The sequence below is a fragment of the Macaca fascicularis genome, chromosome 2 (assembly GCF_037993035.2).
Source record: "Macaca fascicularis isolate 582-1 chromosome 2, T2T-MFA8v1.1".
NCBI classification, from domain to species: Eukaryota; Metazoa; Chordata; class Mammalia; order Primates; family Cercopithecidae; genus Macaca; species Macaca fascicularis.
This window is the reverse complement of record NC_088376.1, coordinates 116,014,135-116,035,554: the sequence shown is the minus strand read 5'-3', so window position 1 is coordinate 116,035,554 and position 21,420 is coordinate 116,014,135. Positions and strand designations below refer to the sequence as shown.

The 21,420-nt window shown below is 42.4% G+C and overlaps 2 protein-coding genes across 11 annotated transcripts in view; both read left to right on the top strand.

Moving 5' to 3' along the window:
* The window catches only part of SFMBT1 (Scm like with four mbt domains 1), a 153,955-nt gene extending 139,649 nt beyond the window's left edge, over positions 1-14,306 (top strand). For all 8 annotated transcript variants that reach the window (XM_005547388.5, XM_074032473.1, XM_074032471.1 and 5 more), the window contains 7 exons: positions 257-396; positions 1,224-1,333; positions 2,527-2,702; positions 5,780-5,958; positions 6,201-6,446; positions 7,291-7,419; positions 8,257-14,306. In XM_005547388.5, the coding sequence (XP_005547445.2) occupies positions 257-396; positions 1,224-1,333; positions 2,527-2,702; positions 5,780-5,958; positions 6,201-6,446; positions 7,291-7,419; positions 8,257-8,397 (1,121 nt within the window). In that variant the 3' untranslated portion in view covers positions 8,398-14,306. The remainder of the gene's footprint in view (positions 1-256; positions 397-1,223; positions 1,334-2,526; positions 2,703-5,779; positions 5,959-6,200; positions 6,447-7,290; positions 7,420-8,256) is intronic.
* A 1,376-nt stretch (positions 14,307-15,682) lies between these two features.
* STIMATE (STIM activating enhancer) overlaps positions 15,683-21,420 on the top strand; it is a 63,433-nt gene continuing 57,695 nt past the window's right edge. For all 3 annotated transcript variants that reach the window (XM_045386066.3, XM_005547385.5, XM_074032470.1), the window contains exon 1: positions 15,683-15,983. Coding sequence is in view for 2 of the 3 variants with exons in the window: in XM_005547385.5 (XP_005547442.1) it covers positions 15,824-15,983 (160 nt within the window). In the remaining variant the exon portion in view is untranslated. The remainder of the gene's footprint in view (positions 15,984-21,420) is intronic.

Below are 21,420 nucleotides of genomic sequence, written 5' to 3'. Positions count from 1 at the left end.
CTATCAATTTTGCAGTAACCTAGGAACTAATCAGCATGTTAATTCAGGACCCTGTTTGATTTCAGCAGAGTGATAAGCTCTGTAAGTTACTTAAGAGCATTCTCAGACAACATGTTAAGCTTCAAAGTAAGTAATTCCAAAGTTTATATTAATATAGTAGTACATGTGCTTGGTTTTTCCTCCCTGGCAATTCAAGCTTTGGAAACATGGGGTAGAGAATGACTGTTTTGAATATTTGTTTCTCTTCATTTCCCAGTTACGATTAATGGAAAATATTGCTGTCCAAAGATATACTTCAACCACCGTTGCTTCTCAGGGCCATATCTTAACAAAGGAAGAATTGCTGAGCTGCCTCAATGTGTAGGACCTGGGAACTGTGTTCTGGTCCTTAGAGAGGTAAGGTTCTGGCCTAGAGCAAAATAACTTGGAAATTTCACAGCATTCTCCTATGGTCATTTCTACAGGGAGCCACATGCCATAGATGTGACAGTTCTAGGTTTTATCAAAAGTTACTAACTTTTCTCATGTTTTGGATAGTGAAGAGGGTATGTAATTGTTTCTCCTTCCTAGGAAACATTCACGTAAACAATTCTTCACAAAGCAGGTTCACCTCTGTCAGGGTAGAAAGGTCTTCTGTCAGAGACCAGAAGAGAACTATACAAAAGTGAACTGTGAGATTACTCTATGACTGAGAGGCCGTGGCTATGTGGCATTAACCTAGTGGCTATGATAAAGCTACACATCTGCTGGGCTTTTTGTTCTTCCCAACCAGTGTGATATGCTGCAAGTAACAGATAAGAGACCTTTCAGCCCTCAGGGTGGCAAGTCATGATCTGGGGAAGCCAGAGCTTCTGGACCAGACTCCTCTAGCCACAAGAAGCCTCAGCTGTCTACATAGTGGTCCAAACAAATATAATTTTCTGTGTGTACCGTGGCTGGGAAAGCATTTGGAAGCATGTTCTGGAGCAATTTGAAAATCATGGTACCTGTTTTTTCCTAACCATAACATTTAAAAAATGTTGAAGAGGTTTTGGTACTCTCTTATTTGCATCTTTGGGTGGCTGTAATATCTCTGATACTATTATTATGTTAACATTTATTAATTCATATGACTAGAATTAACCTCCTAAATGACCTTAACATTTTAAGGGAGCGATGACAAGATTCTAATGGTCTACTTTTCTCCTTCCCAATCTGTGTTTCTGCTTTAAAACTGAGCTCAGGTCCTCACTTTACTTATCAATGCAGCCTACAAACCCAGCCGTGTCCTTCGGGAGCTCCAGCTGGACAAAGACTCTGTGTGGCACGGATGTGGGGAAGTCCTAAAAGCCAAGTGAGTAGACTGCTTGTTTTTACTATTTACTGTTACTTGTCTTTAAAAAGTCACAGAATCGGCAGAGCACGGTGGCTTACGCCTGTAATCCCAGCACTTTGCGAGGCCGAGGCAGGCGGATCACAAGGTCAGGAGTTCAAGACCAGCCTGGTCAACATGGTGAAACCCCGTCTCTACTAAAAATACAAAAAGTAGCCAGGCACAGTGCACGTGCCTGTAATCCCAGCTACTTGGGAGGCTGAGGCAGGAGGATTGCTTGAACCCAGGAAGTGGAGGTTGCAGTGAGCCGAGATCGTGCCACTACACTCTAGCCTGGGTGACAGAGTGAGATTCTGTCTCAAAAAAAAGAAAATTTCACAGAATTAGTTCTGTGGATAATATCAGAGGCCTTATGTTTCCTCTGGCAGGGCTTTTTCAGCTATTTGTGGTGAAGGACCAGGCTTGTTTGTCTTTTTTAGATTTCCATTCTTTCATGGATGAAAGAAAGACTCTACTCAAAGTACAAAAATTAGCCAGGTCTGGTGGTAGGTGCCTGTAATCCCAGCTACTTTGGAGGCTGAGGCAGGAGAATCGCTTGAACCTGAGAGGTGGAGGTTGCAGTGAGCCGAGATCATGCCACCGCACTTCATCCAGCCTGGGCAACAGAGCAAGACTCTATCTCAAAAACAAAAAGGAAATAAGAAATTTAATACACAAAAATGCAAGAACAATTTTTGTTATTAGATGTAAGAGACATAAAATTACTTTTCCAAATTAGTGTGAAAGGTTATAAACATGTGCTCTTGCTTTCTGATCTTGTCATGGACAGATGGCAATTGGCAAGTGATACTAGTCCTTGGACAACAGTCTGAGGATCACTGCCAAGGGTAAAGAAAGACTTAGTGAAAAGTCACTTTTCTTTTTAGAGCAGTTAGTGAAATTACTATTTGAAAACCTTAACTTAGGAACAGAAAGCAGGAGCTTAATTTTGCTAATTTAAATAACTCAGCTTTTAGTTGTCATAGCTTACCAGATTTAATTTGATTTAAGTTCAATATGCAGAACTTCCTTGTTGTTTTCAGGGCCCTCGAACTATAAAGGACATAGAATATTCCAAAAAGCAAAAATATTTTTTAGGTGTATTAATATGTTTGATTTTTCTCTGGGTAATCATTAGCCCAATACATTTGGCATCTGATGTCTTCCAATGGCAGATATAAAGGAAAGAGTTATCGAGCTACTGTTGAGATAGTGAAAACAGCAGATCGGGTGACTGAATTCTGCCGGCAAACCTGTATCAAACTGGAATGCTGTCCTAACCTCTTCGGTCCACGGATGGTTCTGGATAAGTGTTCTGAGAACTGTTCTGTACTTACAAAGACCAAATACAGTGAGTCATGTTTTTCCAATGTGTTAACCGTAGCAGCTGACCATACTTACATCTTGGAAGGTTTTTTACTTTACAGACATTCATATATAGCAGAGGCACACGAACTTCTTCCGTAAAGGGCCAGATGATAACTATTCCATGCTGTGGGTCATATGGCTTTCTGTCACATATTCTTTTTTGATGTGTTGTGTTTTCATTTTTTAAGAACCCTTTTGGCCAGGCACGGTGGCTCATGCCTGTAATCCTAGCACTTTGGGAGGCCAAGGTGGGCAGATCACTTGAGGTCAGGAGTTTGAGACCACTCCACTCTGCCTGAGTGACAAAACAAGACTCTATCTCAAAAAAAAAAAAAAAAAGAACCCTTTTAAAAATGTAAGGGTAATTTTTTTCTTGGTCATGGGCCAGATTTGGCCCATGGGCTTTAGTGTGCCAACTTTTATATATAGCATGTATATAAATTAGTTACTGTATCTAATAGGATATGTAATTCATTCATACAATCTGCAAGTATATATTTTGTACTCATTGTGTGCTTATGCTATTCTAGCATTGGGGTACAACAATAAAGAAACAAATTCCTATCCTCAGTGAGTTTACCTTTAATGTGGGAGACAGATAACGAACAAGGGAAGAAATTTAGAGAGAGAAATACTGTGGGGAACAGTGAAGCAAGGTGGGCAAGCAAAGTAGGAGAGTGAGGAAGGCTGGGAGGTGGGGTGCTGTTTATGCAAGGAGTCAGGGAAGTCTTTCTGACAGGTAACACCTTGAAGGAAATGGGAGCCGGCTGTGCAGAGAGCTAGGTGGGAGTGTCCTGGGGAGGGGGCATCAAGGGCACAGGCTTGAGGCAGGAGCTTGCTTAGTGTCTCCGAAGAGCAGCAATGAAGCCACAGTAGTTAGGGAGGTGGAAATAGAAGAGGAGGTAGTTGCAACCTCACCTTGAACTTTCATAGCACCTGTTCCCTGCCCTTGGTTATCTTCTCCTTTGAGAAACTGGGGCAGGGGTCACATAGGATGAAATTTACAATATGGAGCCTTGTCAAGGCATTGCCACCCAAAGACAAAATTCTGATCCTACCTTTCCTTAAATCCTGCAAGCCCTATGTCACTTGGGAGAATCAATACAGAGGAGGGTTTTAACCTTGTTAAAATTGAAAGATTTCTTTTAGGGATCTGTGCCTCTTAAACTATAGTGCATGCAGATCACTGAAGGATCTTGTTAAAATGGAGCTTCTGATGTATCAGGTCTGTGAGTATCTGGGTCCTGAGTATCTTATCTGCATTTCCGACAAGCTCCCAGATGCCACTGATGCTGCTGATCCACGGTCCATACTTAGTATGATGAGCTTTCTAATCAGTATTTAAATTACAAAATCATATAAGTCTAACCTTCTAGTTTCTATTTATATTTATTGGATTGTAAACTCCGTAAGGGTAGGAATTATCTTGTATCAGACTCAGCACTTAGTTTAAGAAACTGCAATTATTAGGAGCTGAGTAAAAAATACTATTCATATAAGTACATGTATAAGTACACTACTCTGAAGGAAGATATGTGAGGGGAAGATATGTGGATTTTATTGTGCCTTTTGTCTGAATTTATCTTTCACAATAATATAGTTGAAATTAGCCTAGAATTTAGAAGGACAGTCACAATTTTTCCCAATTAGTAATTTGAATGATGTCAAATGGATTCATACCCTTTAGAAAATTTAAATTTTTTTCATAAAATTATATTTTGATATTACTTTAATACATAACTCAGCTAGAATATATATGTTTCATTTCTGCAATGTATATTCTAAAATTTATGTGAAAATGCAGAGGATCTAGAATAGCTGAAACAATTTGGAAAAAAAGAATAAAGTTGGAAGACTTAGTCTCTCTCTTTTTTTAACCATAAAGTTATAATTATCAAAAGAGGCATTAAAGGATAGTCAAGCCAGGTGCGGTGGCTCACATCTGTAATCCCAGCACTTTGGGAGGCCGAGGCAGGCAGATCACCTGAGGTTAGGAGTTCAAGACCAGCCTGACCAACACGGTGAAACCCTGTCTCTAGTGAAAATACAAAAATTAGTCGGGCATGTGTTGGTGCACACCTGTAGTCCCAGCTACTCAAGAGGCTGAGGCAGGAGAATGGCATGAACCCAGGTGGTGGAGGTTGCAGTGAGCCAAGATCATGCCACTGCACTCCAGCCTGGGTGACAGACTCTGTCTCAAAAAAAAAAAAAAAGAATAGTCAAATAGAACAATGGGACAGACCACAGGGTCCAAAATAGAGCCAAACTTAACATAGTTAAATGATTTTCAACAAGAGAGATGAAGAAATTTAAGGGAGAAAGGAAATTCTTTTTTAAAAATAGCACTGGTACAACCAGATATCCAAATAGAAAAGAAACATATAATAAAACACACGACTCAAAAACATTATACCTAGTGAAAGAAGTCACACATGGCCGGGCACGTTGGCTCACGCCTGTGATCCCAGCACTTTGAGAGGCCGAGGCAGGTAGATCATGAGGTCAAGAGATCGAAACCATCCTGGCCAACATGGTGAAACCCCGTCTCTACTGAAAATACAAAAATTAGCTAGGTGTGGTGGTGTGTGCCTGTAATCCCAGCTACTAGGGAGGCTGAGGAAAATGAATTGCTTGAACTCGGGAGGCAGAGGTTGCAGTGAGTCAAGATGGTGTCACTGCACTCCAGCCTGGCGACAGAGCAAGACTCCACCTCAAAAAAAAAAAAAGTCACACACAAAAAAGTGCTTACTGTGTGGTTCCGTAGAGGCAAAGCTAATCTATAGTGATAGTGTTTAGAACAGTGGTTGCTTCTAGTAAGGGGTACTGACTGGGAAGGGACCATGGGAACTTTCTGGGTTGAAGATGTTCTGTATACTTTGATATGGAGGGACCATTCTGTACTAGTCAAACTGTGTACTTCAGATCTGTTTATTCCACTCTATGGTATTTAAACCTCAATCAAATACAATGTACCTGTTTTTTGCTATGCTAATAAAATCTCTTGTGGTTTTGAGGTGCACAAAAATAATGAAGCTACTTCATTTTGTCATCCACATTTAGCACATTATTATGGAAAGAAGAAAAATAAAAGAATTGGGAGGCCACCTGGTGGGCATAGTAACTTAGCTTGTGCCCTGAAAAAAGCCAGTAAGAGGAGAAAGAGGCGGAAAAATGTTTTTGTTCATAAGAAGAAACGCTCCTCTGCATCTGTTGATAATACCCCAGCGGGCTCTCCCCAGGTATGAGATCTGTGATATGCCTGTAATGTCTCAAAGCCAAGTGACCACTGCTTTATAGTATGGGCACAGAATACCTGCAGGTCTTTCTAACTCAGATCTCTGGCCAATAGAAGATGGTTTTGTGGCCCAGGAACTGGTTTGTCCTGAATTTCTTTTCTTTCTCTATTATTATTTTTTAAAATCGTATGAAACCTGGGATTGATGTCCTGAATTTCAATGAGACTTCTCTCTTCTTCCTGCAGGGAAGTGGGGGTGAAGATGAGGATGACCCAGATGAAGGGGATGATGATTCCCTAAGTGAAGGCAGTACATCCGAGCAGCAGGATGAGCTACAGGAAGAATCAGAAATGTCAGAAAAAAAGTCATGCTCCTCTTCGCCCACCCAAAGTGAGATATCCACATCGCTGCCTCCAGATAGACAAAGGAGAAAAAGGGAGCTTCGCACCTTTTCGTTTTCTGATGATGAAAATAAACCTCCTTCACCAAAGGTACCATTTAAAAAAGTTTCTTTTTTATTTCTTTCTCTCTAGAATTTTCCTCTGGAATATGATTATTAGTGATATTGGCATTCTACTTCTTTCAATACAGACTTATGTAGAATTTCCAGGGTCTCTTGTAAAGTGACCCCAAATACAGTGATTTACATGTGTTTCAAGGATTAGTTGAGATCACCTACTTATGGGGGAAAGTCTCTCTCAGAGTAGCTACTTGTTTTAACAACAACAACAACAAAAAGCTCCATTGCTAGCTTATTTGTAGCTTGTCATTTAGTTTTGGGAAAACTGCCTTTTTAATATGTTTCATAATATATATGGTTTTGTGGGAAAAGTTATTTATCCTTTTGATTCTGGGTTAAGCCATTTGGTTTAGTATATTTACTATATATGTATGAACATTTTATAACATATATGTAACAGTAAAGAACAGCAATTAAGTTAGTGTTCAAAAACTAAATTGCTTTTTAAGGATATTCCATGAACAGAAGCAGTAAATGATTCCTCCTGGTAGTTTATTTAGTTAAGCCTTCTCTCATTGGACTTAGCATCCCCTTCTCTTTAGCACCCTATCTTTCTTAAATTGTTTAAATTATCTGTGCTGAAACTTGGAGATAAATTCTTTCCCATTGATACTTGGTATTATAAAAGACAGACATTTCCTGAGTACCTGATGCACGTGGGTCTTTGACATCTTTGCTGGGAGAAATCGTGTCCTAAGACCACTTTAAATCATGTCTTGAAAGATTATGAATTTAGGTAGAGATAACTTTTTAGAATTTTTTAGAATAAAATAGCCTTAACACCGTTTGGTTTGATTGTGTTGTGGGGAATGAAGGAAATAAGAATTGAAGTTGCTGAAAGGCTTCACCTGGACAGTAATCCCTTGAAGTGGAGCGTGGCAGACGTTGTGCGGTTCATCAGATCCACTGACTGTGCTCCATTAGCAAGAATATTCCTAGACCAGGTAATCACAGATTCCTATAATTTTTCATAATGCCTCTTTAGCAATAAATTATAGATGTAATAGTCAACAATTTACAAGTTTTAGGAAAAACATTTTGACCCAAAAGAAAAGAATTGTCTTAATTCCATTTTTAGGAGTCAAAGATGATAAAAAAAAAAAGTTATTTATCAGACTTGCTTCATAGTTTAAGCAGATTATCATTGCATTCCAATTTTTCCTAAGAATTTGATTCTATCCCTCCAATATCAAGCATACCATGCTTAATTGTCCACATCTTTTCAAAAATAATGATTTACTTGTTTTAAAAAATAGCATCTATCATGTTAGGCTCTAGAGTGGTGATGAGTTTTAAGGCAAGCTTGCTGAAACACAGCCAGTGGCCTTAAACATTGAAATACGTTTTGTTAAGATAGTTAGGGAGGTTCAAGAGCTTATCGGGTTTTTTGAATGTTACAGAGTAAGAAAACATTGAAGTTGATAGTTAATCCTTTGTTTCAGATTTAGAAGAAACCCTTTAAAAAGATGGCACAATTAGTTGCCAGTTACAGGGCTAGTAAGTTTACTAAATTTCTATGGGGCAGAGACTCTGTGGAATGGATTATTATCCTTGGTAAAATTTTATTGTCCTCAGTAAAACTTTATTAATTCTGAAGCTTCATTAGTATGGAAGACTGTGGAGTCACTTAAAAGGAAGTGTGTGATACCTAAGACGAAAAATTAAGGAAAGGAAAGCATAGGGACTCCAGTTTTGACAAAGCTAAAGTGAGGAGAGGCTGTCATGATCAAGCTGCCTTTCATGTGCACATCACAGATAATTTGTCTTTTATGCTTTACCAGGAAATTGATGGGCAGGCCCTATTGCTCCTTACCCTTCCCACTGTTCAAGAATGCATGGACTTAAAATTGGGCCCTGCCATCAAACTTTGCCATCACATAGAGAGGATCAAGTTTGCTTTTTATGAGCAGTTTGCCAACTGAGAAGGACAACCAAAGTGAGCTGGATCTTTGAAGCACAAATGCAGCAAATCCTTCACCCTGCTTTATAAGTGGAGCTGGAATAGTCCTGGGGCTCTGGGGCCTGCAGGTGTCAGCTTGCTCTCTTTGCACTTTCGGGGAAGGACACAGTGAGGAAGCAAAAACTGTGCACAGAAGTGGATCGCCTGCCGGTGGAAATGTGGACATCTCTTGTTCAGCAGATGGCAGTTTTAAAAAAATAAAGGTTGTTGAGGAAAAGACTTATATAAGAAGAAAAGCATTTCCAGTGGTGTGGCCTGAAAACAAAGAATAACCTAGGCTGCTGGAAAGCACCCTTTTGGTTGTTTTCATTCTGTTCCCTCCCATTGTAGATTGAACTTTGTTCTCTGCTTTCTTTTTCTTGGAAAGAGAGGACCTAGCTTTAAGTCAGCACTGATTTGGGACTGTTCCTAAAGGCATATCAGTGCTTCATTGTCATTGTGTTTTTAAGCTTTTTAAAATTAAAACAGTTCATTTTGGGGATGATTATGTGGCTCTAGGGTTTTGAATGTATAGTCACACTTTGATCCATTTTAAAATCGATTCTTAGGAGTTTCTTTGTTTACTACCTCTGTTGATAATTGAGCTTACAGCCATGTATGAGGTTTTTTGTATGATGCCATTTTTAAGCTACATGAACACTAAAATTATGACAGAATTTGGGGGGGGGGAAACTGTTTGCTTTCTTAAAAACATTATGTGGGCACTTACACCAGTTCCTTAACTGACCTGATCTAAGAACTCTACTGTTACTATTCTCCATCTTGACCCAGCCTGGGCTGCCTGTGTTAAGTAACATTACCAAGACTGTTAGTATTTCCGTTTAATTGCCCTCTTCCTGTTCATTCTTAGGGGGACTTCAGTGACTTTTATTTTGTGTTTACTTTTCTCTAGAGTTGTTTGTCTACCTCTGTTTCATTTCTATGGTCTTTACTTTGGGTGAAAATCAGTAGGCGTTCCATGGACCCACAGCGAGGCCCATTTGTCCTTCTTTCCAGGTGTCTCCACTGTAGAAGCACAGCACAGAAAACATGTTTTGGAGGGTAACGCAGAGCATGGAGTTTCTGTAGCAGTGTCCTCAGTGGCTGGATAAATATTGAGACGTGGTTAAGGATTCTGGAAACCTCTTTGTCTAGCCACACTTAGACTTTTTTCAGCTAATCCTTTAATTTGAATATAATCTTTAGTCCGAGGATTCCCATTTAAACAACTCAGTATTCTTTTAAGTGTGTCTTTTAGCCCAGCTCAAGTTAACATGAAACTCCAGGTGAATTTTCGCTTATGATTCCATTGCTAGCTATTATATAATAATAGCGTTTGCTGCACTATTCTAGTCATGAAGAGTGAGGAAAAACACATACCTAGGTTGTCTCCCTTAAATGGTTTGCTTTGCTGAATGCTTTTTTATCCTAATCACCTGCAAATTTATAACCCAATCATTCTTTCTCAAGATTTGAAAATGTTTTAATCCTGCAAACTGGGTGAATTCTAAACAGCTCTACAAATATAAGGAAATATTACAGCAAATTTTAACTGATTGTGATTTTTTTCCCCATTCCCCAACACCCCAACCTATTTTTGTGGACATTGGTGAATAATCTGGAGCCTCTCTTCATTGGATAATATATAAACCAGCTTAACTCAAGCCTTGCAACTAAATCATACATGAAGACATTAACTCTTTGCTTAGGTTCCTAGCAGATATACCTGAGAAGAAGCTTCATTTAAGTAAAAATTAATATGTTTGAAACTTTAGAGATCCAGTTTTTTACAATTCTGTGTCTGTGGAAGAGAAGGATATACAGGGAATGCTAGGGAATAATTAGCATTAAACATTAAGCTTTTGGTGGGTAGTGGTGGTGGTACTGATCTTGCTTAATGAAATTTCCTGAGAGTTCAGTCAAGGCACTAAGGCAAAGAGAGCCCCTTGAGGAAGAACAATGGAACAGAATTTCTGGAATTAATGTTTAGTGCCTCGTGTTGTATTTAGGAAAGTGAAACATATTTCCTGTAAGAGGGAATTCACCAAGCACAAGAATAATGAATGCTTTATTTTGTCTCTCTTTTGACTTCTCCAGAAAACACAGAATTAATAATCACCTCCCTTCACAGGTGAGGGGATGAAGGTCCGGAAGGGCAAAACATACAGCCCCAAGTAATCTCTGATCTGGGTAGAGTCAGAGCCCAACAGGCTTGTTTATACTATGATTATTCAGGCTCAGCCTTCTCCTAGAGAAAGGCTGACTCTAAATGGTCAAGTAAGTTGGGTTTCCCTTAATGTTTCTTGCATTCTTCTACTAAGATATAGTTTATTAGGCAATTGAATAAAGAATTATATCCCCCAGCCCTGACTCCCATATATTATGTAAGTGAGGATAGTTGTTTGGGAATTTAGCACAGGGCACTTTTTTTAACTTAAAATTTGAACTTAATTTACCTCACAAAGCTGCTGGGACTGGACTGGATAACAATGATGTTCTGGTTACTGTGATGCTGAAACAGATTTCAAGACAGATAATAGCTCACCATGTTGGGGTAAAATGTTGGTATGTTGCACATAGGTGCAAGAACTTTGTGTTTTAGAGAGACCAACTTCTTAAATGTGTAACAGTTACATTGTGAGGGGACTGCATTTATCTGGATTTCACCTGCAGCTGGGCCTATAGCCTGCCTGAGGTCAGAAAATTTTTCATGACCCATTTTTTACCCTGAATTGACAAGTTTAGAAAACAGGTTAATGGACTGTTTCATCCTCCTGGACCTTGAAAAGCTGGCTGACCAATATTAGACTATTACTGCTACATTAGTATGCTAGGGAAACCTTTTTGCTGCACATGCAGATTTTTCTGTGACATTTTGACTAGATTTTGTGGGCTTCTGGGTACTATGCTGTTTTCCTTTGCAAACCATCTTCATCCTTCTCATTTGAAGCAGAGTTGAAGTGGCTAACGCAGGGAATGCATTTACGGAAGCTTGCACCCTATCTGCCTTTGTTCAGCAATGCAGGTGGCTCCTAGCATTTATCTATGTTATAAATATGTGAGGTCAGGGAGGGGTACTTACTAACCTCTGGAAAAGATGAGCTTCTTGGTAAATATTTATTGACTTACGGTAGAAGCAAACATAGAAAACTAGTTCAGAACTTAGCCTTAATATGCCTTTTCTCCTGGAAGTAAAATTATTCTCACTGTGAGACAGAAGACATTGGACCTTAGCTTCCAGAGGACCCGGATACATTTTACTCGCTCTCTAGTACCAATTCAGTCACTAATGTGGTACCTGAATACAATTTAAACGCTTTAGGAGGCCTTAGGTAGGGTGGGACTCAGAATCATTTCCCTCTCTCAAGCCAAAAAGTGTTTCTGAGGAACACACAGAACATCAGGTGATCTAGATGGGAACATTTGGGAAAACTATCACAGGCAATTATATTTACTTGGCACCTATATCACCAAAGATTGTTCTGTTTGAGACACCATTTACTGGTTTAATTGATCAACAGTGGAACATGCCCTGGATTTGAACTCTGATCCTGTGTATTGAGGATGTGCCTTGTGTGCACACACCAGTTCAAAAGTGTTCTGTGTTATCAGTAGGAAACCTGTTGGCCTTATGAAGCTAAATGAGAAGAAGGCATCACTACAAAAAATGAAGTATAAATCTTGGTGGGGACCAGAAGCCGCCTTTTCAAGCTTGGATTTCCTTGCTCCTGGGTCCATTGTAAGCAACCATATGTTTGTCATGGTGCTGACTGAGAAATCGTAGGACAAAGAGCCTCCTGCAAAACCAAAAAGAAATGTTACTGTCCTGCAATTATAATTCTTCCTTGACTTTGTTCACTTTAGATGTTTTACTAGTGAGTTTTGATGACTCCCACCCCTTATGTGAGAATGTGTATACTTTGGAAACTTGAATTTATCCAAACAAGCTACCTATGACTTAGAGTCGGCATAAGTTTTAAATTCAATGCTCAGTCCAAATGGATCTGGTTCCAGGCCCACTCCAAGGGTGGTTCCAGGTGTGTTTATTCAGTACTTGTACCAGACCACACAGGTAGCCTTGTTTCTGAGGGCAGCTTTATGGGGAGGTGTAGAAGGTGGTGGGCAGCAAATGCACTGCAGAATCATTTACTTGGGTATGGTGTTTAAGGAGCCTGAGATTTTCACAAGAACCAGCAAAACCAGGAGTGGAGAATTGGGGAGAGAGAGAAGTAGGCCTAAAACTCCCTCTTCTTGTGTCTTTTTTGACTTAATACACCATTGGGTCTGTCCTGGTGCTATGGCCTATCACAAAGGATTGTTTTAAGAGAGAAGCAAGCCACAGCCTTGCCAGATAAATCTCCAACACCAGCAGAAAAGCACGGACCCTGATCTATGGGAGGCAAGGGTCTCCCATTACTGCTGGAGGCAAATGGTGCCTTCTAGTGAAATGGTGCCACCATTTGCTGATGCGGGTGCCTGTTCTCAGGATGTGTAGAAACTCGGGCTTCTACATGGGTTTCTACATGGTTTATTCAATCTAACTGCATACCTAGCTTGGCAGAATGGAGGTGGACAAAAGTGCTGAAAGGATGAAGGTAGGCTTTTAGGGCAAATCAAGTCACAAAGCAGATGATTGAGGGAGGTTACAAAGCTTAGGCAGAGTTAAAGTTGGGCAGTCCGTTAGCTCATTTTGCAAGTATCTCTGGAGAAGGTAGTTTGTTTCTCTTGAGATTTTAAGTGCTCATTTCTTTTCCCCTCCTTTTTTTTTTTTTTTCCATTGAATATTCTCTAAAGACAATCAGAGGCCTGCCAGGGAGGGACTCCTGGCTGGTTCCAGCACTGTCCTTAGGCCTCTTTTTAATACTAACTTGTTGGAACTGATGCACTTTGTTTAATGTATTTTGCCTTTTTTTTTTAAGCTGCTTATTTAGAACAAAATCAAATGCTTATTGCATTGTATCCTTCCTGCTTGCTGTTTTTCCTCTTAATTTCAAGTTATGCATTGAAGATAAAAGTACACTTAAGAAGTATGCACAAGAATACCTATTAAAATAACTCCCATCAAGTTTGATGGTATAACTTCAAAGGATTAAAAAAACTATTTTGGATTAATATTTTGCGTGGTTTTTTTTGTAAATATGATTGTATATAAGCTTGTGGTACATTATGACAGTTTTAAGTGGTTGTGAGAACACTAAAGAAAACAGGTCTTAAGCTATGTTTAACCTTAACTTTGTGCTGATTTGACAGCAAGGAAGGCATTTTGGCCAGAGTAAATTTTTTCAAACTCTTTCCAGTGGGACCTCAGAGAATCATTTCCAAATGGATGAAAAGTTCCTTCCTACTTTAATAAAACTCCAGAATTCTTTCCCCTCTCTTGCTGTCTCATCCTTTACTTTCTAGATTTAGGTGCTTTTTAATTCCAGTTCAGGAAAGATAGGAAGAGTAGAATTTCCCCATAGCAACCTTGCTCCTGGCATTGGGGATTCTGCCTCTGATCTCTGAAGACTGCTTCTTGTTTGTTCCTCTGTGAGCCTTAAGGATTCCTCCACAGCTGGATGTGCAGAACAATTCTTTGTTAAAATCATCACTTTTCAGCTCAGTGTCCAATTTTCCTTGAGCTGTCTGTGTCTTTAAGCAATCAATAGTCTCCTTATGCCCAGCCACAATCTCTTCTGCTTTAAGACGTAGCCTCTTGTTTGATTCTCTCTAAACATTGTACTGTTAACTGTTGAGCACCCTCATAAGATCCCTCTTAGACTAAAAGATAGTTCATGCAATTTTAATTTTCCCTTATCCATTTATTTTCTTAATCTGATTTCCTGTATTTGCCCACGGCCAGTACTTGTGGAGAGTTTAAAATTTTATAAATTAAAATTTCATTTAAATTAAGCATGTTGTTGCATGTTGTCTGTACCAGGCACTATGTTGAATTTGAATTGAAGGGTATATAAAAACAATTCCTGCCCTCAGGAGGCTCACCCTTAGCTGTGGGAGAGAGAGGTGTACAGCCGTCAAATTTAGCAGTCTGAAAAGTTTTGATGGAACAGTACACACAAGGTAATGTGGGAGCAAGAGGCAGAGGGAGGTCAGATAGGCCTTGATGCACATGAGGAGCAGTTCATGGACAGGGAAAAGGGAATGGTATCCATGCAACTAGAATGCTACATAAAGGCACAGAGTTGAGAAAATATAAGAGAAGGCTGGAGAACTGCATTTTTATTCTCTAATCAGGTTAATATTCCTGTTTACCAAGAAGGCTTTTAGATAGCATTTAACCCTCTTAGGTAATTGGAATTTGGGGGTCTATTTAATAGGAAAACTTTTTCCTAGAGATATTTACTGCTGAAAACATGTAGCTCAGTGTCAACTGGACTCACACCATGTGTTCACTGACATTCTGCAGCAGGAAGGTCAGGGGCTCTAGAGCACCAACAAGAGGATGTCCAGAGAGATCCCAGATTGGGGTGGGGGAATGGATGAAAGAATGGGGACTCAGGGTCTTGTTAAAGGCAGAGCACAGGTTCTGAGAAGTTGGAAAGGGTTAGGTGGGAGTGTGTGTGTGCAGGGGGATGTTGCAGCCTGACAAATACCAACCATTTGTCTTTTACGCTCCAAAGGTAGTTGTGCTCCCCAAGTGAATAAGGTGGGACATATGCACGTCAGGTTTTTAATGTGAAATCTGGTATATTTCAAAATGAAAGTGATTGGATTCAGGTGACCATTTAAATTATGTCTATGAAAAAAATAAAATAGACTTGGGGCCTTGATAAGCCTTTAGCTAGGGAAGTAGGAAAAAGACTCAAATGTCTAGGTTGGAAGGAAGACTCCTGTGCGCAATCTTAGATTGTTTTCCTTACTCACTTGCTTCAGAATAATCCAGGCTGCAAACTATTGGGCCCCATCCCAGAACTACTGAATCAGGATCTCTGAGGGTGGAATCCAGGAATATTAATAAATTCTCCAGGATATAGGGATTTGCCTTAGAGGGAAAAATAATTTGGTCACAGGCCGTCCCAGCTCCTACCTCCGGACCTGGAGCTCGTGATTCCCCAGCTCTCGTTCCGGTCTGCCCTACCCTGCGCACCTGGTCTGTCTACCTGCGGGCGTGGCGGGGTTGGAGAGGAGAGTGGGACCCGCGACCCCGCCCCCTGGCCCGGCCGGAGCCCCGCCCCTCGGGGGAGAGAGCAGCCGCGGCCGAGGCCCGCCCCAACCTTGGCTGCGCCAATCAGGCACTGCGATCTCAGACGTCGGGTTACGCGCGGCGCGGAGTCAGCCGCCGGGCGGAGGTACCGGCTCGGGCTTGGGCTCGGGCTCGGGCTCCTGGCTGCGGGTTTGGCGGCGCTGCACCGGCAGGCAGCGAGGCCGGGCGGGCCCTGGGCCCTCGCGCCCCTCCTGCGAGGCCTGCCATGCAGAGCCCCGCCGGGAACGCGAGCCGCGGACTGCCGGGCGGGCCGCCCTCCACAGTCGCGTCCGGGGCGGGCCGCTGCGAGAGCGGCGCGCTCATGCACAGCTTCGGCATCTTCCTGCAGGGGCTGCTTGGCGTCGTGGCCTTCAGCACGTTAATGCGTGAGTCTGGGACCCCCGCCCCTCTGGAGGCCCTGCGCGGCAGCCGCGGCCCGGCCCCCCGGAGGTCCGTCCTGCGCGGAGAGTTCCGGCCTGGGAATCCGAATTCCTCCTTCCCCGCAAACCCAGGCTGGGCATTCCTGCACTAGGGGGTAGCCAGGGCCCCGGGCTCCCGGCTCGGAGCCCCTCGCCTACTCGCTGTGGCCTCCAGCCAGGAGTGACCCTTCCCGTTTCCACCTTAAACGTCTGTCTTCTGAGACGCCAGTCTAAAACTCGCCTACCTCCCACCTTACCATCTCGAATTGTTACCCCACTTCTCAGCCTGGAGTCATGACCCCCAAGGGTGACATCCCCTTGCCCACCCCTTCTCAGGTGCTCTTCGTGCTTAGAACCCACATCCCTCAATCCAGTGCGATGCTGAGCTCTTTTCTGCCCCTTCACTCTTCAAGGATTTACCTTCTCCGTTCACATGTAAATCCTGCTACTTTGCATCCCTCTCAACACCTGGAGTGTTAGGGCCACCCGCCTCCCTTTCCGTGGCCCTTCTTCCTCAGCTTTATTTTCCCTTTTGTCAGGGCAGGACCCACCCAGTCTGCGTTCTTCCCCAGATCCCCGTCCTCTCGTTTCTTCCGGAACAGGCCCACCTGTTCCATCTCTGTCCCAGGCTTTCCTAATAAGCTGCGTCTATAGCTTCCCCTGGCTGTTCCCTTTCCACTTTTATTCTTTATATTTTAAGTTTCCTTTTCCATTAAACTTGGGCAACCTAGTGGCTGAATAGAGAAGGAAGCCCCCACCCTGTTGTCATGTGTCCTGGGTGGGGGGAGGCGGGGGGCTTCTGTTTTTCATCGTGTACATCCTTATTAAAGTAACAAGAAGTTTTGTTCGGCATGTAAGCCTGGGAGTGCCCTTGTGATTGCGTTTTAGGGGGAAGGAAAGGTTATAACTGTCTGTGCAGAGTCATTAAATCCAAAAATGACTTGTTCTCAAAACTTCTCCACTGTGCTTGTGTGGACAGAGTGGAGAGTTCCTGCAGAAAGTATGCTTTGGAGTACTCAGGAGGGATCTTGCAACTGTAGGGTCCAGTTGCTGGAGTGGCCACCTTGCTTGTTTATAAGTTGGGATTTCTTTGAGTGAATTCTCTCAGGCTTTAAGTAACCCTGAAGAGGCTCTGATCATGGATACCGTGTTCTTCTGGTGGCCTGGCCTTGATAAGTCTTACAAGTGCCCAACTGTCTATGTTTGACACATTTTCTTTCCTTTTTAGTCCCAACTTGCCTTTTTCTCTGCTCAACAAATACCCACTTGTTCCCACAGTAATAATTTGTGACAACTTAGCCAAAATCCGCTGCTGACTTGGGCGCATGTACTGTATGTGTGTGTTTTCAAGTCATGGTGAGTGGGTCTTCATATCCCTCCTACTTCTCTCTCCTCCAGACAGCCTTCTTTTCTCTCCGAAGGAACTATAGGTTAAATTTTTATTTTGCTCCCTAACCTGAGGTTTCTTAGCCTAACTCTGACTGTTTCCATAGGTTTGATTGATGCTGATGGCCCGGTTTATCCCCTAGGGTCTGACACTTGTGATTCAGAGAAGGATATGTGATGATGACAGGGCGGAGTTGCTCGCAGCTGAGAAGTGTGTCGGGTTGAATGTGTTCGAGTGGAGTCTTCAGGGACGTACTCACTTCTTTACTTAATCTTCAGCGTGAGCACCTGTGCAAATCCCACTGTGATTGGTACTTTGTGTTTGCAGAGATTGGACTAGAAAGCAGTCTCTTGTTCACTGTGAGGCTTGATGTGGACAGAGCTTGTGGAAGTGGCTGGTGGGTCCTGGGGTGGTGTGGGTAGGAGTGATGAGGAGAAGAGTTGGAAAGGCTAGAGCTCTGTCTGCCCTGACACAGAAATGGAGGTGAGAGCAAGAGCCTCCTCCCCCTACCTAGAAGCAGACAGAGCAGGCCAGGGCAATGGCACTCTGGGAGCTGGACAAGGAGAAGCCCACTGACTGGGGTGCAGTCAGGGTGGGGCCCTTCTTATCGCTCAGATTTGTTGGTCCTGTTGAAGTAGCACTGCGAGGCTTTTCCTTCTTGAACTGCTGGAAAGAGGAAGAAATCTCTAAGATGGAAGAGGAAAGAGATCAAGCTAGCCTTAAGGAAGTACATCTGCGAGCCATTTGACTTTGTCCTGGGCTTTTAGTCCTCCCTCCTTCTCAGTCTGGCAGAGCTGCCGGGAGGGGCATCTGTTGAAGGCCAGGCTCCCCTGACGAGGGTCCCCCTTGCAGCCCTGAAGGAGGGAAGTCCATCCTTCCTCAGTTCTGTTATCTTCAGACATTTTAAATACCAACCAGTTCGTTCTGAGCAGCTTAAACAGCCCCTATCCTTTGAGGGGCTGTTTTTGAGATCACAGTCTTCTCCCTTCCAAGTATCTGTGGCCCTCGAGGCAATGGGCTTGGTGCCTCTCTTCTGGTGCCTGTCTTCTGGAACCTGACGGCCATGGCAAACACTGTTGTTTCCTGTTGGACCAGCTCTGACTGTAGAATGAACCCCCTTCTCGGCAGACAAGCTGTGAGGTAATTTTCCTTACTTCACCTCCCTGATTTCAGTGACCCTCTCAGACCACTGTCTTTATGTTCCTTTTTCTATTCAGAAAAATCACTTTTTTCTCTACTTACACGTTGCCTTGTTTTTTTTGTTTGTTTGTTTGTTTTTACCTGGGGGGGTTTGTCCTGAAGGAAGATGACTTATATATATTAATGCCTCTGGGGAGAATTCTGGTTCTGCAAGAATTTCTCATTCTGGCGCTTTGATAGACTTCTTGCCTTACTGTGTAGGGTTTGTAGACCCTCTCGGTCCAGGCAGTTGAGAACGTATATGCCAGGTCATGGTAGCCCATTCTTCAAGCTGCATAAACATATAGACTGTTACAGGCACCACTCACACAACATGTCCAGTGTCAGCACCACCTTGTTGAGTTGGCAGGCTTCCTAGAGGCTCCATCCAAGGTACCCTGTGTACGCAAGGAAAGATGAACATACTCAGAGTCAAGCTTATGAAGCTACTTTCCACTTAGTTTTCTGAAGTGTCTGCTAGGTGTCTGCATAGAAAGAAACGGTTTAAACGAGGGGCGCTTTGTCGTAGTCTGCCTGCCAAACAATTCCCCATTTTGGTGGTTTTGTCTATAGTCTGTGACTTGATGAAGTTTCTCAGCTTGGGTCTCAGCAGAACAGAGCTGAGCAGTCCTAGAGCTCAGCAAACTGTTCCAGTGCGGGGTAGCCACCCAGCTGTCAGCCAAAGGCCGTGTTGTCCAGTGTGTGTGTTGGCATTTGGGGGTGTTTACTCTCAGGACATGTGAATGCAAAGCAAACTCAAGCCTCCCTCACAGTGCACAGTCAGGGTTCTGGGCTGAAGTGTAGACAAAATTGGTTTTTAATAAAACAAGCATTTTGAGAACTTGGATAAATCTGCCTGCCTATTTTTGTTATAGACATGAGGGCTAGCCAGCTGGGAGAAATGTGTCCATGTTTTACAAAAACACTGCTGACATTGAGAAGTGATAGCTTTTTTCCTGCGATCCAAAGTGAAATCACAAACCAGTGCACTCAGCTTTGATATCTTAAATGAGAGTTTCTGGGGTTTTCTCCATGGTAAACTGGCCTCCCTGTGTGCTCTGTGTGAACAGACTTGTGTTGGCACAACCTTCCCTATGATCACCTCTCCCCACCCCATCCCTTTTTTTATCTCTAAAAATGTCAAACAGAAAAGATGAAAAATAATACACTCAACATCTGTCTGCCCTCTACGTAGATTTAGGAGTTGTTCAAATTTTGTCACATTTGCTTTATCTCTTTATGCTTTTTTTTTTTTTTTTTTTTGGCTGAGCCAGTTGAAGGTAAGTTGCAACCCGCGTCACACTTTACTGCTAAATACTTCAGCTAAGTCTCCCCAAAATAAGGACAATCTCCCACATAACCACAATTTCATCATCACACTTAAGAGAATTAATAACTCCATGATGTTATCTCATATCCAGTCCATAGTCACATTTCTCCAAATGTCACAAGTCTTTTACAGCTGGAGTTTTTAAAAACTGAGATCCAATCAAGGCCCACATGTTGTGTTTGGTTATGTTTTCAGTAACTTTCATTTCTAGAAGAACCTCCTTCTACACATACATGCACACTTTTTTTTTTTTTTAATGTTTCTGGCTTTTTGAAGCATCCTGGCTGCTCATTGTGTCAAGTGCCCCACATTCGGGAGTTGTCTGGGAGTTTCGCTATGGTGTTTGAATTGTTTCACCGACCCCTGTTTTCCTGAGTTTGGTCTGGAGCAGTTATTAGATTCAGATGCCCTGTTTTATGGCAAAAACACGCCGTAAGTGGCACTGTATGTTTCATGTCTATTCCACCAGGAGGCATGTGACACCATGCTGCCCCGCTATTTGTGTTAATAAGGTTGATGTCTTGGTGGTGGGGGATGGAAGACCTCTCAGTCTCTCCCTTGTAAAAGTACATTTTCCCCTGAGCAATCAATAAGGGATCTCTGCAGTCATAATACTTTGAGATCATGTGAGTACTCTATTTCCCAGTAGCCTTTCACCTGGTGATCACCTCCTCCTGGTAAAATAACAGAATACAGTGACAGCTGAATTGGAGCTGGAGCTCACAAGTGAAGGCGCCTGTCTGTGGGTCTGGAACCCAGCACACAATCAGTGTCGCTGTCCTTTCGTCCCTCTGGAGTGCCAGCACGGGCAAAGGAAGAACGCCCCTTTTTCCATTCCAGGCTGGTGTTGCGGTCAATGTTAGTGTGCTGGCTGGCTCAGAGCTTTTATTTTTAGAAAGTTTTCAGGTTTTCTAAATGTTTATTTATTTGGTAGCATTTATCCATAATGGTGATCTGCTTGATTTATCATATAACTTCATTAATTTCTAATAAAATCAGGACAAGAGGAAGTTGTGTGAATTAGGAGACAATCTGAGTTGTAGAATAACTTAACAAATGTACTTTTTAAAACTTTTAAATACCTCTGTTGGCCACATGTTGCCCTGTTGGGGCCTATCATGCTTCCACTGCATTAAAATCTGTTTAAAGTCTTTTGCAGTTAGTATATTTATACAAACATGAAGATTTGTTGAAGGGGTTTTACAAGTGGTTAAAAATAACGGGATCCCTGGCTATGGATCCAGCCCGGCGTCCATGTCTGCTTCACTCTGCCATGTGGTGCCCCTGAGCAACTTCTGCATTTCTCTCGAAGCTTCAGTTTCTTCCCTAGTAACATGTGGATAATGATCTTTCTTTTCTGGGCCTATGGAGATGAGAAGGAATGTGTTTGAGGAAGCTGGGTTGGTGTCAGGCACATGTTAGGCCTTCCTTGGGGGTGTGTCTTCATCCTTGTTATTACATTGTTTGTATTCACGAGTTGAGCTGAAGAATGTTTCACAAGTGCTTAA